General features: G+C 36.1%; 2 protein-coding genes across 2 annotated transcripts in view; both read right to left on the bottom strand.

Moving 5' to 3' along the window:
- Window positions 1-13,088, bottom strand: part of LOC149550076 (ubiquitin carboxyl-terminal hydrolase 16-like) — a 34,431-nt gene that overhangs the window by 9,367 nt on the left and 11,976 nt on the right. Inside the window, exon 9 of the mRNA XM_089793217.1 lies at window positions 12,764-12,921. Within this exon, the coding sequence (XP_089649343.1) occupies window positions 12,764-12,921 (158 nt within the window). The remainder of the gene's footprint in view (window positions 1-12,763; window positions 12,922-13,088) is intronic.
- On the bottom strand, window positions 8,026-10,919 carry LOC149550077 (uncharacterized). Its single transcript, XM_089793218.1, has 5 exons — window positions 9,643-10,919; window positions 9,218-9,514; window positions 8,982-9,106; window positions 8,611-8,887; window positions 8,026-8,503 (listed from the first exon to the last, which is right to left on the bottom strand). The coding sequence occupies exons 1-5, from the start codon at window positions 10,780-10,782 to the stop codon at window positions 8,117-8,119; spliced, it is 2,226 nt and encodes a 741-aa protein (XP_089649344.1). The 5' UTR covers window positions 10,783-10,919; the 3' UTR covers window positions 8,026-8,116.

The following is a 13,088-nucleotide window of genomic DNA, read 5'->3' on the forward strand; positions in this document are numbered from 1 at the left end:
CAGCCAATGACTTCAAGGGTTCGGGGAAAAGAAAGTCCCACAAGAGCATGACTAGAAATGTGAGCATCCTCAATGGACTCGCTCTCTAATAAAGCAAATCCTTATCCCTCTTCTAAAAATTCTTCAATGTCACTAGGCACCGTTGCAAAGTCAACGAGATGCAATTGTGGTTCCCTACACATTGGTGAACATTTTCCCACTTTGATTAGAGAATTGAAACATCTTCCCTTGGCCTTTTCCTCAACCAACTCTTCTCTGGATACCCTATGCATGGTCATAGGTTTCTTGACTTAATCTATCATTTACCTTTTCTACCTAAAGGACTAAAAAGAGGATTTATAGCTTTTTTCTATGAAACTCAAGTTCATTTGAGTTTTTGCTGGTAAGGTTGAGGCAGCTCACAATGTATTCTTTAATTAGAAGAATCCAGCTGGATTGGCAATGGTATGCTGATGTAAGTTTGGGAGTATAGCCATGGGCTGGTAGTATCTGAATATGTTTGTGGTGTTGAAGAGTTTGGTCTAAGAGGGGGTGATCTATAGCCAGTACCTGTAAATGCATTTCTTCAGTTGAAGCAACGGGACCATTGATTTGCTAAAAGTTTGTTTTATCAAAGAAGTCGCAAAATCAGAGCAAATACAGGGAGGAGATCTGTATATACTACATCAATTACATAAAACTGGCAATTTCTCTAGGCAACGAGCTTGTTAACAAATGAAGACAGCTACAAAAGGAGAAAATTTCATTGTCATGGCCAATGCATGATTTGCTAGATGTGAGCCAACAAAGGAGAATGTTGCTTACATTGGAGAAAGCAACACTTTGTCCCAGAAGCATACACTGCAACAAAAATGTTATCAAAGATTCAACAAGAAACCTATTTCCCCAGTTCTAAGTGAGGATCTAGGTCTCCTCAGATGTTGTCTAGAAATGCATTCAAAGAAAGTTTCGATGGCAATGATGAATTGATAATGTGGAGATGATGATTAGAAGGGTCAAAAACTTAGAATATTGCTCTTGTTTAAGCTGAAAATGAGAATATATTATCAGTGATGTTCCTCATGTTGAAAATGATGATACAAAGCTCTAAAAGACAATTAGGATTGATATGGAGATATAGAACCTGATTCATTTCCTCAGGGACACATTGAACAACCAAAAATGACACTTGACCCTAAAGAAAGAAGTAAAGGAAGGAATAGACTGCTTGCTCTATCCACTTGAGAGCTGAGGATCCTGTGTAAAGTGAAATTCATCAGGTTTTAGCACTGCTGAAGGAAATAGTTTGGCAACTGTATGAGGTGTAAACATCAGATTAAAAACACTTGTTAATCCTTTTTATCCTTAACTTAATTTTGTCAAGTACTCTTGTGTCCTCCTTTTCATGCTAAAGTTAAATTTAGCTAGTATTCTCACAAGAATACTAGAGACAGCTAGAAGTGTGCACACTGAAAGCATGACATGCATCCACAAGTCGATTTTTTGCTAATGTCCCCTTTTTGAGATAAAAAAGTAAGAGGTCTAGCCTATTTTTTTCCTTTCCCATTGACTAGTCACTAAATGTGGAGCAAGCGAAAGTATTACAATATTGGTTTTAGTTGAGCCCGTCAAACTCCCATTTAAAGGGTAACTAAAATGATAACATATAATGAAATTAAAAAAGATAAAATTTAAATACTTAATGAGAGTTTTGGATTCCAATGCCTGAATTAAAAAGAGTATTAGAGCTGACACCCAGCCTCCATTTGCATCATCAAGTTTCATTTTAGCACTCCTCAATTTGAGTTTAAATTCACTTTCGCAATTAAGGATGGAAAGTTGAAACCTTGGCTGAACATATTGAAAAGGGATGAAAATCCTTGCCCTTACTTGGCAATGCTACACAAGGACTGGAAGTTGGACTAAACCAAGCATTTATATGTAAATCACATTCGTAGGATGAATTGATTCTAAACTCTGAATTTCTTTTCTTCCATTTTTCAATGCATTTACTTCAACGAATGTCCAATGCATTCAATGTGTTTAATTCCACCAATGCTTTACTGATGGTAAGGTGTTTTGTATGGTCAACCAAAACCCATTTGTGTGAGCAAAAATCCAACATTGATCACGCACATTGCTTTTGCTCCTTTGAAGATCACACTATCCTACATTTTAATCACGGGCAATAGGTAAGGCAAGGATCAGTTTTTAGGTAGAATGGCATACGGTGGTTTGGAAACAAGTTACTATTTATTAACTCTTTTCTTGTCCCAACTTATTTCTTTGCATTTTCTTTTCTCTTCTTTTTTGTATTTTCTTTATCAATGATTGATTGATGGATTAAGTTTCAGGATTTAATGGTAAATCTCTATTCACATGAGACGGAAATTTTCAATATTGTAACTACTTTACAAATTCCACACAATAAAATTTGTGTTTTTATATGCATATTGCTACTATGAAATCAGAAATTGTATTTATTGAAATCGGAAAAAGATCATATGAATGACTTTTCGAACTTCGTGATGTAATATTCTGATTTTTGAAAGGGATATTGTTGTTTTGAGGATTTAAGCCATTTTATCCAAATTAATGTTGGGGATTTGTATAAGTCTAATAAATGTTAGTCATCAATGAACTCAATCCTCTAAGACCACCAGCAAAACCAAAAAGATGTCTTCCACAAGATCGGCTAAAGCAAAATATTGTCTAATAATGGGCACAATAGACTAAAATGATATTGGAAACTATATAACAAATCTACATATAATGTATTGCTTATAAAGGCAGGTTAATAGATAGGATTAAGAAAGATTGTGAGATTGGTCATGATCCTATACAACGAGACAACTATCAACAAGAAGGTATAATAATTTGAATAATAAATGTAATATTATATATTAATCATTTTATGTTTTAAAACTTAAAACAAAAAAGAAATGAAATTACACAAATAAATAGAATTAATTTAAGAAATAAAAATATATTAAAAAATAGACTTGTAATATCCCTAACTGGATATTTGCCCCAAATCTCAAAAATTTTAAACAATTAATTTCATGCAATGCAATTCAGATTTATCCAGAAAAACCTCAAAAAATAACCAGACAAACTAAAGTCTCAGATACGATATTGCAATTAGTCTCCACCAGATATAAATTTTAGGAAATAATATTGCATTGAGTTTCTTCAGCAAAACAACCACATAATCCAATCATAGACACACAAGTTACAGCAAGATTAAATATTAGAAATATGAACCTGAAACACTACATGAAACAACTGCACTTTCTCTCCAGCTGACAATGGGTTTTCGTCCACTGTCCCAAGCTCGAGGGTTTCCGTCCACTCACCTAGTAAAAGTTGATCATGTCCATTGTCTCAAGCTCGAGGGTTTCTGTCCTCTCACCTACTGAAAGCTGAAGCTTACAAAACTCTCCAAGAGAGAAAACTGAGATCCAAATTAATAAAACCAAGTATGCAGCAAATGAGCCTTCTTTTTTCTATTAAGCCCAACGAGGTGTCTCTTCACCTTCCTTTCTCAATTTCTTTATTTCCTTTTTAAAAATAATACTTTTTCCCACTTGAGAAAATAGAGTGTTCATATATAATTAAGTGACATGAATAATATAAGCTTATGTTTTAGAGTAACTTTATTAATAATACCATCCAAATCTTCAGTCATTATAATCACCGATCAGATGGACTTAGATAAGCATGTGTGATGGCTTGACAGAAAGGCCTCGAGAGACACTCCAAGTTAAGCACTAAAATACCACAAATGCTGAGCTTGTTGACTTAAACTAGTAAGTGTTTGGAAACCCCATTAAAACAAACCTCGATTGGCCGGCAATTGGAACTGTCTAGGCCAAAACTCTATTTGATCCCAAAGAAAACCCAATCAGCCGACAAGACCAAGGCAAAACGGGCTAACGACGAAACAAAATTCATTGGCCTAGAAGAGGGGACAACAAAACTATATAGTTAATTTATATTCAAATAATAAGTCGTCTCATTTGTTTGGTGAAGGTAAGACTAAGACAACCTTTTTCATCACTTGAGGAAGTAAATGTCACAAGTTTGTTTTTAACCAAAATCTTGTTATAGTTTCACTTTTATCATATAAAACAAATTTAAATGAAAGTTTTCCTTTTTAGTCCTTCCCTTAATCACAATCGCATGCTCTAAATCATTGTCACATGCCTTAGACATTGTCACTTGCCAAAGAGACGTCGAGATGTCAAGTTTTCACTTTACTCCTGGGAAAAGAAAATCGTTCTTGCAACTGCAATGAGTTTGACACTAAAAAATCGCAATTTTAACTGTGTTATTTTTATTGCCACTATACTTTTTTTTTGCCGTGCTTTTTGCAAAATTGTTATTCTGCAATAAAATTGTTTGCAATTTTTTATGCACCATATATCACAATTTTTAGCAAAATTTCAATCTGTGAATACATTCAAGGTCATGATGACCTAAGGACCAAAATACCAAAGTAACGAGAACCGGAATCGGCAAAGGCCGAATCGAATCATGAATCGGAAACGAATCGACCACAAATCGACAAATTTTATAAACCCTTGAAATTTAGTAACTTATTTCATAAACCCTTTATCGCTGATTCGATCCACCGATTCGCAAAAATTCATTTGGCTTGAATCGAATTGTTGAATCGCGTGAATCACCACGATTCTCGTTACTATACAATATACCAAATGGGTTTTGTAGATTATGTTTGGAAACTGATTCATGATTAACCAAGGACAATGACAACAATCAGAGTTAAAGGACAAAGGTGTTGGAATCATTTTTTCGTTATGCCAGAAACTCAAATTGTCAATGCCCGATACAAACACTAAATTTAACTTGACCCTTGGGAGGTAGTTAAGCCATGTCACAAGCCCCCAAGGAGGTGATGACCACCAAGTCAACAATCTCCCCCACCATCAACTAAGTCTCCACCACTCACTAAAGGGAGACTCGAACTTGTGACACAAGGCTCTAACGCCCATTGTTGAAATCATTTTCCATTGCGCCAAAAGCTCAAACTATCAATACCCTATACAAACCCGAAATTTAACCAGCCCACAAGAGCCAATTAAGCCATATCATGACTCACTAAGGAGGTGCTGACCGCCAAGCCAACAAAAGGACACAAGAACAATGAAGCATCATACTAAAATTATATCACAAGATTGTATTATGCAACTTTTGTAAACTGATCTGAGGCAATAGATTAATCAACTGAGAGACACTCCCGTGATGCCTATTTGATGAGTAACAATGTAACTGTGTTACATTGTTACAAGGACATGAAGAGACAGCTTGGTGGTTATAAGATAAAGAATTGCTTGCATCTCATCAGTTTTTATTCTCTATCTCTTAACCATAGCTGTAACTATCTTTTACCCTGATTCTATTTCTAACCCTAGCACTTACCCAAACCTAACCCTAACTTCAATCCTGATCCTAAAGCCAACCCTAACCCTGTTTCATTTAATATCTTACCTATTGTACCACAAATACTAGTAATACATATATTTAAATTTATACAATAGGTCCAGCGATATCCTTATCAAGGCACCTATTTCTATAAAAAAATCTCATAAAAGGATATCTCTGCATGAAGAAACCACTTGGTTGTTATAAAAAATCCAATTACTTGTATCTCATTAGTTCATATTCTCTATTTTTATGGTTTCACAAACTGCCTATGTTACCGGGTTAGCCTTTGTAGCCCGGGGTATAGAGAAAGTGATGTTCTCATATGCTCAGGGTCCAGTTCCAAATACCAACAAGGGCTCCAATTTCTGCCTTGTAAAATACAAAACACAAAGGTTTGCTGAGGGTTCGATGTTCAAAAAAGCCCGAACACAATGATCAACGTCGCACAGCTGAAGAGACTGCTAAATGAAGGAAAAACTGAGCTGCTTGTATCAGGGAAGATGAACCGCATTCTAAACAGCTAAAACAAAGAGTAAATACAAGCGGTTCATGATAGTTAATGTGCCAAAGAGCACGGCTTGCACAAAAAAAGGTTAGGCTTGCAATGAATTTCGGAGCGAAGCAAAGCCTATGGAGCCTGCAATAAAATTCGCCCTCTAAAGATCCTCGCCCTCCCTTTAGCAATCGACTAAATACAGTCAGCCGGATTTTATATCCCTGAAACAAAGAAATAATCGTAAAATTCAATGCACAGTAATTTTTAAATGTTACTAAAAATGTCCATACATTGTTTCTTTTTAATATTTTATATTACTAATAAATAGAGTATTCAGTTATATATAATATGAATGTATATTATAGATAACTAATCTATTATTTATTTATATTTATATACACTGAACATATGTGCCAAACAAGGATGACACCGTCCAAGTTGTGCGGTTTTAGATATGTTGAAATGGGACTTCATAGATTGACCAGGTGTGCTTTCAATTATGTTGAAGCTAGTGGTTAAGAGTAAAGATAACATGTTTTTTGGAGTACCATCATATATGTTGATATAAGCAAAATTCTATATCCACCTAGATCAGTCAGCTCTTAACTTGATAAGGAATTTGACTTGGGTTGACAATTGGGCAGATAGGAACTTCTTTATTCCATGTCAACTTCTTCTGTGCATTAAACTTCCTCCCTGCTTGATGTTACAACTAGGATTGATTGCTAAGGATTGAACTTGCTTTATTGCAGGGGTATCCAGTGAAGCAGGAAAATAATGGCTAGAGAATTTTGCGTTGAAAAACAATCAACGCCAGGATAATTGGAAGATCAAGCTATGAGGCACTATCTCCAGCCTCTCTATTGGTGGCAATTTGATATTGAGCCATACCAAAGAGGACAGTTTTTGAAGAAATGACATGAACCTTTCTCCCTCGTAAATCTTGAATTGTTGCATCCATCAAGACAAATAATCATGTTGCTTATAATAAGTGTTGTTATTTTGCAAAATGGTTTTCACTTGCTATTGGATGTGATCAACGGACATTATTGTTATTCTTGTTTATAATTACTTCTTACTTCCGTGTTCTCTGCTTCTCCTTTCTGCCATCTTTCTTCTTGGTAAACATATTTTCTGTTCAAAATGATAGTGGTAGTAAATCAATGTCTTTGGTTCCTTACAAAGAAATTTCTCGATGCGGCCTTATGAATCCTTCATCTTTGAACTCACAGGAAATGGCTTTAGTTGGAAAACTTTATACTGGTCTTCACCAGCTCCCATCCTTGCCTCAAAAAGCTATTTTCCTGTGCCTGATTTGAGGTGATGTGTTGTGCTTAGCCCACTTGTCTATTACTTTGTTTGCTTTCTATTTGTTATTTTGTTAGTTATACTAGTGCCCTTTTGCCCTACCGATTCTCTACTGTAACATTTGAAATTTTGAATGCTCTAATTCTAATGACCTTTTCTTTGTCAATATAGGTATTAATATAATTTCTCTCCTTTCTTTTCTTCTTTCCTTAATCTTTCTTGACCTAAAGGGACTGTTGCATTCAATTGTAGCATATGGGATAAGCTACAGTAATGGGTGTCTATAATTGCAAACCAAACTTCGAAAGATTTGTGTTTTTTGAGCTCTGATGATCTTTGCTGTATCCCTGTTGAATGGAAGTCAAGAATTTCATCCTAAAGTTTAATAATTCTTGGAACTATAAACTTTTTCAGGATCATCCTTCTAAAAAAATTTCAGTTTGTCCATCGGTTTTAGAATGCGGACACTTAGCTAAAAGTGAATGACCTTAGTTGCCGATTCGTGACACGAATCCGATTCGGGCACGTGAATCGGATCCGTGGATTCGGGATTTTTTTTTTTTCCCAATTATGATTCGTGGAGGATTCGTGCATATATATATATATATATATATATATATAATTATATATATGCATTATATATACTAAAAAAAAGAGAAATATACATAATTCGAAAACTAAATCATTTCATAGTATGAATCTAGTATACTTGATCAATGACATTGATAATTAATCTATTTTCACGATTATAAAGGAAATCAACACATTCACATTGAATTACTGAAAGTGAAAGCTTGTAACATTCAAAATATAGATCATTAAACTTAAAGTTTATAACATGATTTACTCATAAAAGAGTCAAGAGTCAACACTAAAGTTTTTTATTTAATCATCAAATGGATTTTCAAGAAAATCCGCATCAGAGGGGTACTGGTGAGCTGCAAGTGCTGCATCTGTATTAGTAGAGGAACCCAAACCACTAGTAGTAGAGGGGATTGTTAACTCATAATCCTCCTCCTCATCATCCACATCAATCAAAGTGGATCTAGCAAGATCTCGGATGGTCATATCTAAATCAGGAGTCTCGGGTGCTACATCCCAAAGCTTTTCGGGCCCCTTCTTGTACTTAGGATCCTTCCGTGACAACAAGCGCAAATTGTTGTGAATGAACACAAGGTCTTCTGATTTTTTTGGAGCCAACCGGTTGCGTTTGATTGAGTGGATAAAGGAGTAAGTACTCCAATTCCGCTCAGCGGCAGAAGAGCTAGCAACCTAAAGAGAAATTAAAAATTATCAATACAACAATCAAGATAAATAAATTAACTAATAAATTCAAGGAATTGAGAATGTTAACCTTAAGCTTAATTTTACAAACTTACTTGGGATAGGACCTTTATGGCAAGAGGTTGGAGATACGTGAAGGCTTGCCCGTGAAGGTACCACCATTTGATGGCACCCATCCTGCTTTGGTCTGCTATGGCAATAGGGTCGAAATCCTCACCTGAGTTGAAAGCAGCAAATTCACTCCTCACAATTGCCCCAATCTCTGGATCTTGGAATATCTTAGCTAGTGCCCTCTTATACCCATCTGCAACCTCTGCATCTCTAAATGGTGGCACTCTACCTGGAAGGCGAAGTACATCTGCACTATAGTACCTGGGGATAACAAAAGACAATTGAACACTATCAAATATCAATAGCACAAACATTGGATAAAATAAGCACAAACATTTGATAAGAACTACAGTACCTCGGGGATAGAGCATATGCAAGGAGGTGCAAAGGTGTGGTCATCTTGTTCCATCGATGATGAACAATTTTTTCCACCTTCTTGTAAAGGGTGTCCTCAGGATCATTCTCCCTCCTTTGTATGGCCTAAGATATGAAATATGAATAATAATTATAATTAGTGAATATGTCAATTTAAACTTTAGAATCTAGATATCTCTCAAATAAAAAATTGTTGTAAAAGAGCGTAAAACTTACCATTTTAATTTTTTCCAGCATACTATCCATGGAATCATAAATATCCCCAAGGCATGGCTCATCACTATCTGCGAAGCGAAGCATTGCCATTATTGGATCGGTGATTTCCAACACATAACTCACAAGACCCCACCAATCCTCATCTAGTATCATTCTTCTCACATTTAAAGCCCTTGTTGTATTGGAATTCTTCCAAATGCCCCATTGGGGGCTAATGACCATATGCTTCAATGCTTCTTTTACCTTCACAAGTCGTCTCAAGACGATTGTGTGAGAGGCAAAGCGGGTTTCAGCAACCTAAGAACATGTTAAACTCAAGTTAGTAAAACATTTAAAAATTAAAACATGTTAATGTAAACAACAACAAAAATTAATAATTGTGGAATCCAATAATATTCAATTATATATTAAATATAAAAATTTACCTTCAATAACTCCAAGTCCGAGAAACTCCTAAAAATTGCTTGTGACATGTGGTGATTTGTCACAAACATTTGAATCTCTTCAGCTTCCTCATATATCCTTTTCACCCAATCTATTTCGGTGCCAATTGCTTTCATCACTAAATTGAGAGAGTGGACGGTGCATGGTGTCCAAAAGATATGATCATATCTAGACTCTACAATTATCCCTGCAGCCCTGCAAACTTTTGCATTGTCCGTGACCACTTGAACAACATTATCAGGACCCACTGACTCTATGGCATCAATGAGAATGCGTGAAATAAATTCTGCATCTTTCACTTGCCCTTCACAATCAACTGCCTTCAAGAACATTGCCCCCTTAGGGCATACAGCAATAACATTGATCAATGGACGGTTTCTACAATCTTTCCAACCATCCGAAATAATAGACACACCCGATTGAACCCAAAAATCTCTTATTGGTTGAAGTTGAGCCTCTACATTTTTCCTCTCATCATGTAATATGGTAGTGCGCAACTTCTCATAACCAGGCGGTTTGTAACCATGGGGTGCATCATTTATTGCTTCCACCATCTCCCTAAAATAAGGTGATCTAGCAAAATTAAATGAAACACCATTTGCAATTAAACAACGTCCAATTTTGTGATCAGCAATGTCTCTCTTTTCAATTTGGAATGCCCTATCTAGTGGGCCTCTCTTGCGGGTGAGTGGAGATGGGTCTTCATCTTCATCATTTGTAGTTGGCATAGGCAAAAAAGGATGTGTTCTTGTGTTTGTTTGATCAAATGATGGTGTTGGTATATTTGTTTTTTGGGAAGCACCACGTTTTGCTTTTGCAACTGCTCTATCAGCATCATCTTGCTCTTTTGCTAATGCTGCTATTTGTGCAACTTGTAATCCCTTCTTATCACTACCTTGACACATGTGAATTCCTTCACCCGCAGGGCCCAAAAAATGTAGTTTCACTCGGGAATAGGAGCTTCTATGTTGTATGTTGCAAAAATTACATTTCCATATGTATGCCCCACCCCCAGGACATTGTGCAACTCTTGTTGTGTGTCTCCATAAAGGAGACCCCTTATCAATTTTGAAGCTTGGTGATGCAGCCCCACCCCCACCCACTGAGCCTTGACTACTCATTGTTCTATTCTTGCAATCTAGAAAAAGTGAAAGAAAACCATACTTCACACTTGCACAAAAACTTGAAAATTTGGAAAACTAAAAATAAATCAATAATCTATGAAAGAATTCAAGAATATGGTTGAAATGCATACCTTAAACACTTCTTGCAAGGTATTTGAAGCTCCACAACCGATCTCCTTCGAATCCAAGCACTTCACTTCAAACTAGCAAGTATGAGAGAGCAAAATGAGAGAGCAAAATAGAGAGCAAAATAGAGAGCAAATGAACTTGCATTGTGATTTAGAGGGTCGTTTTTAGGGTTTAGGGCCTTTAGGGCAAAAAAAAAACATTAAAAAATGGTAATGGGCCCACGTTTTTGCATTCTCCTCCTTCATTGCTGCGGATTCACGCGGATCCGCGCGTGGATCCTCGAGGATCCGGGCAGGATTCGTAATCCTGCCTGTGGATCCGTAAGGATCCGCGGGCCGCGGATCCACAGGCAGGATTACGAATCCTGCCCGGATCCTCACGGATCCATACGTGGATCCGGATCCGAATCGGACCCGAGCCCGGATCCGGCCTTTTCCAGGCGAATCCGGTAACTAAGGCTAAAACACTTCTCAAAAAATGATCCAGACTATAGTATCTCTATTAGATACAGTGCTGGCTGCCATCCAAAGTGAAGCCAAACTATAGTTGAGTTGCCTCCCAAGATGAAGTAGACATTTTATATGGCACAAGAATTGCCATCTCTGAGGATCATTGCTATTTTTGGTAGCAACTAGAGCTATAACAATAATATCTTAAAGCATTCACAAGTGTGTACTTGTTGGCTGACTTGGATTGATACATGTGGTACAAGACCCTATGTATCAATATTTTGCATCATATAACCCAAGATATGACAAAGGAAATTCTTATTCAATACCATGAGGATTTTTTCAACTCCAATATGACCTACAACGTTGCTGAAGTGAAGCTCCCATATTAATTTCTGACATTCTGCTCCATATTGTATCCACAAGTATCTCAAATGCTACAAGACGTCATGTTATGAGTAGTAATTTAGAATTGATTTATAATTCTATTACTATGCAATGTCTAAAATCGTTCTACCAAGTTCGACTCCATCTTGTACAGTTCCAACAAATGTGTTGGTCTAAAGCCCAACTGTGTCATTTGTAGAGAGAAGATCTGTGTAGGGATTGACTCATACAGTTTCTATGAAACTGGTACATCCAAGTCTGAATCCATAGTGTATAATTCTTATATTTTGTTGGTTTATATTCATGTGTCATGCATAGAGAGGAGAATTTCAACCAGGAGTCAACTAAAACAATTTACTACTGGATATGCACCTCCTTCATCATGCCTGATGTTTAAGTGTAACTACCGAAGGTATGGAGATGCCATTCTTCCTAATTTTCTCTATGTCCACAACAATAGTAACAGTTTGAGATAGGTATGGACAATGATCTCTTTTACCAAAATGCAGTGTTTTTTATGCTTACATACCCGGAAAATTGCATAAAGCTTTCAGTAATATATAGGATATTTTCTTACTCCAACATTAAATCTCTTGTTGGTTTATATTATGTCGTTAGACAGCTGAAGATTGTCTTTACATCAACCTTTTTTGGCATCTTCATTCATGGGCTAATTGATGTGTGAAAAGCCAAGTATAAAGTTCATTACAAAAATTGTCAATCCCAAGAAACTGCAAAAATTTGTGAAGATCTTTGACATAGGCTCTTCTTGAAAGATGCAAATCTGTGACAAATCTGCATGGGTTCCATATGTATCAACAATATATCCAAGATACTTTATCTCCTCAGGACAAAAGAGCAATCAATAGAAATTTTTAACTGTTACTCTTTTATGGTTCTAACTTCTTACAGTATGCGAAAAATTTAAAAAACAAAATAGCCGTGACAAGTATTTTGCTTCAAAGCAATTTTTATTATTTGGTGATAATCCATAAAATTGAATATGCACTAACCTATCACATTTGTATTTGTTCTCCCCGTCCAAAACTTCAGCAGCTGTGAACTGTTTAAGAGCATCTCCCAAAGATTCTATATTCCCATTTACCTCTACCGTCAAATCCATCATAATTTCATATCGATTAGACTCATAGTTGCACATTTTACACTCCACCTGCCAATTGTGTTGCACAGAAATTATTACAACTACAGTAGTAATGGATGCATAACTAAAGAACAGATAAATATGTCGGAATGAGATATTCACTAAAAATGACCAGAAGAAAGCTATTCGCAATTTTAATATAGAGCTTTCTACAAGATCTCTGAGATTTTGTTGGG

Source organism: Cupressus sempervirens, chromosome 7 (genome assembly GCF_028749045.1).
Source record: "Cupressus sempervirens isolate cs-2001-9-10 chromosome 7, ASM2874904v1, whole genome shotgun sequence".
NCBI classification, from domain to species: Eukaryota; Viridiplantae; Streptophyta; class Pinopsida; order Cupressales; family Cupressaceae; genus Cupressus; species Cupressus sempervirens.

What these genes read in the sequence shown, in the direction of transcription:
- LOC149550077 (XM_089793218.1), bottom strand. Translation starts at nt 10,782, where the DNA reads ATGAGTAGTCAAGGCTCAGTGGGTGGGGGTGGGGCTGCATCACCAAGC. An exon ending in CGGACTTGGAGTTATTGAAG is followed by an intron (nt 9,515 to 9,642) that starts GTAAATTTTTAT and finishes ACATGTTCTTAG; the next exon opens with GTTGCTGAAACCCGCTTTGC. An exon ending in GCATATGCTCTATCCCCGAG is followed by an intron (nt 8,888 to 8,981) that starts GTACTGTAGTTC and finishes TGTTATCCCCAG; the next exon opens with GTACTATAGTGCAGATGTAC.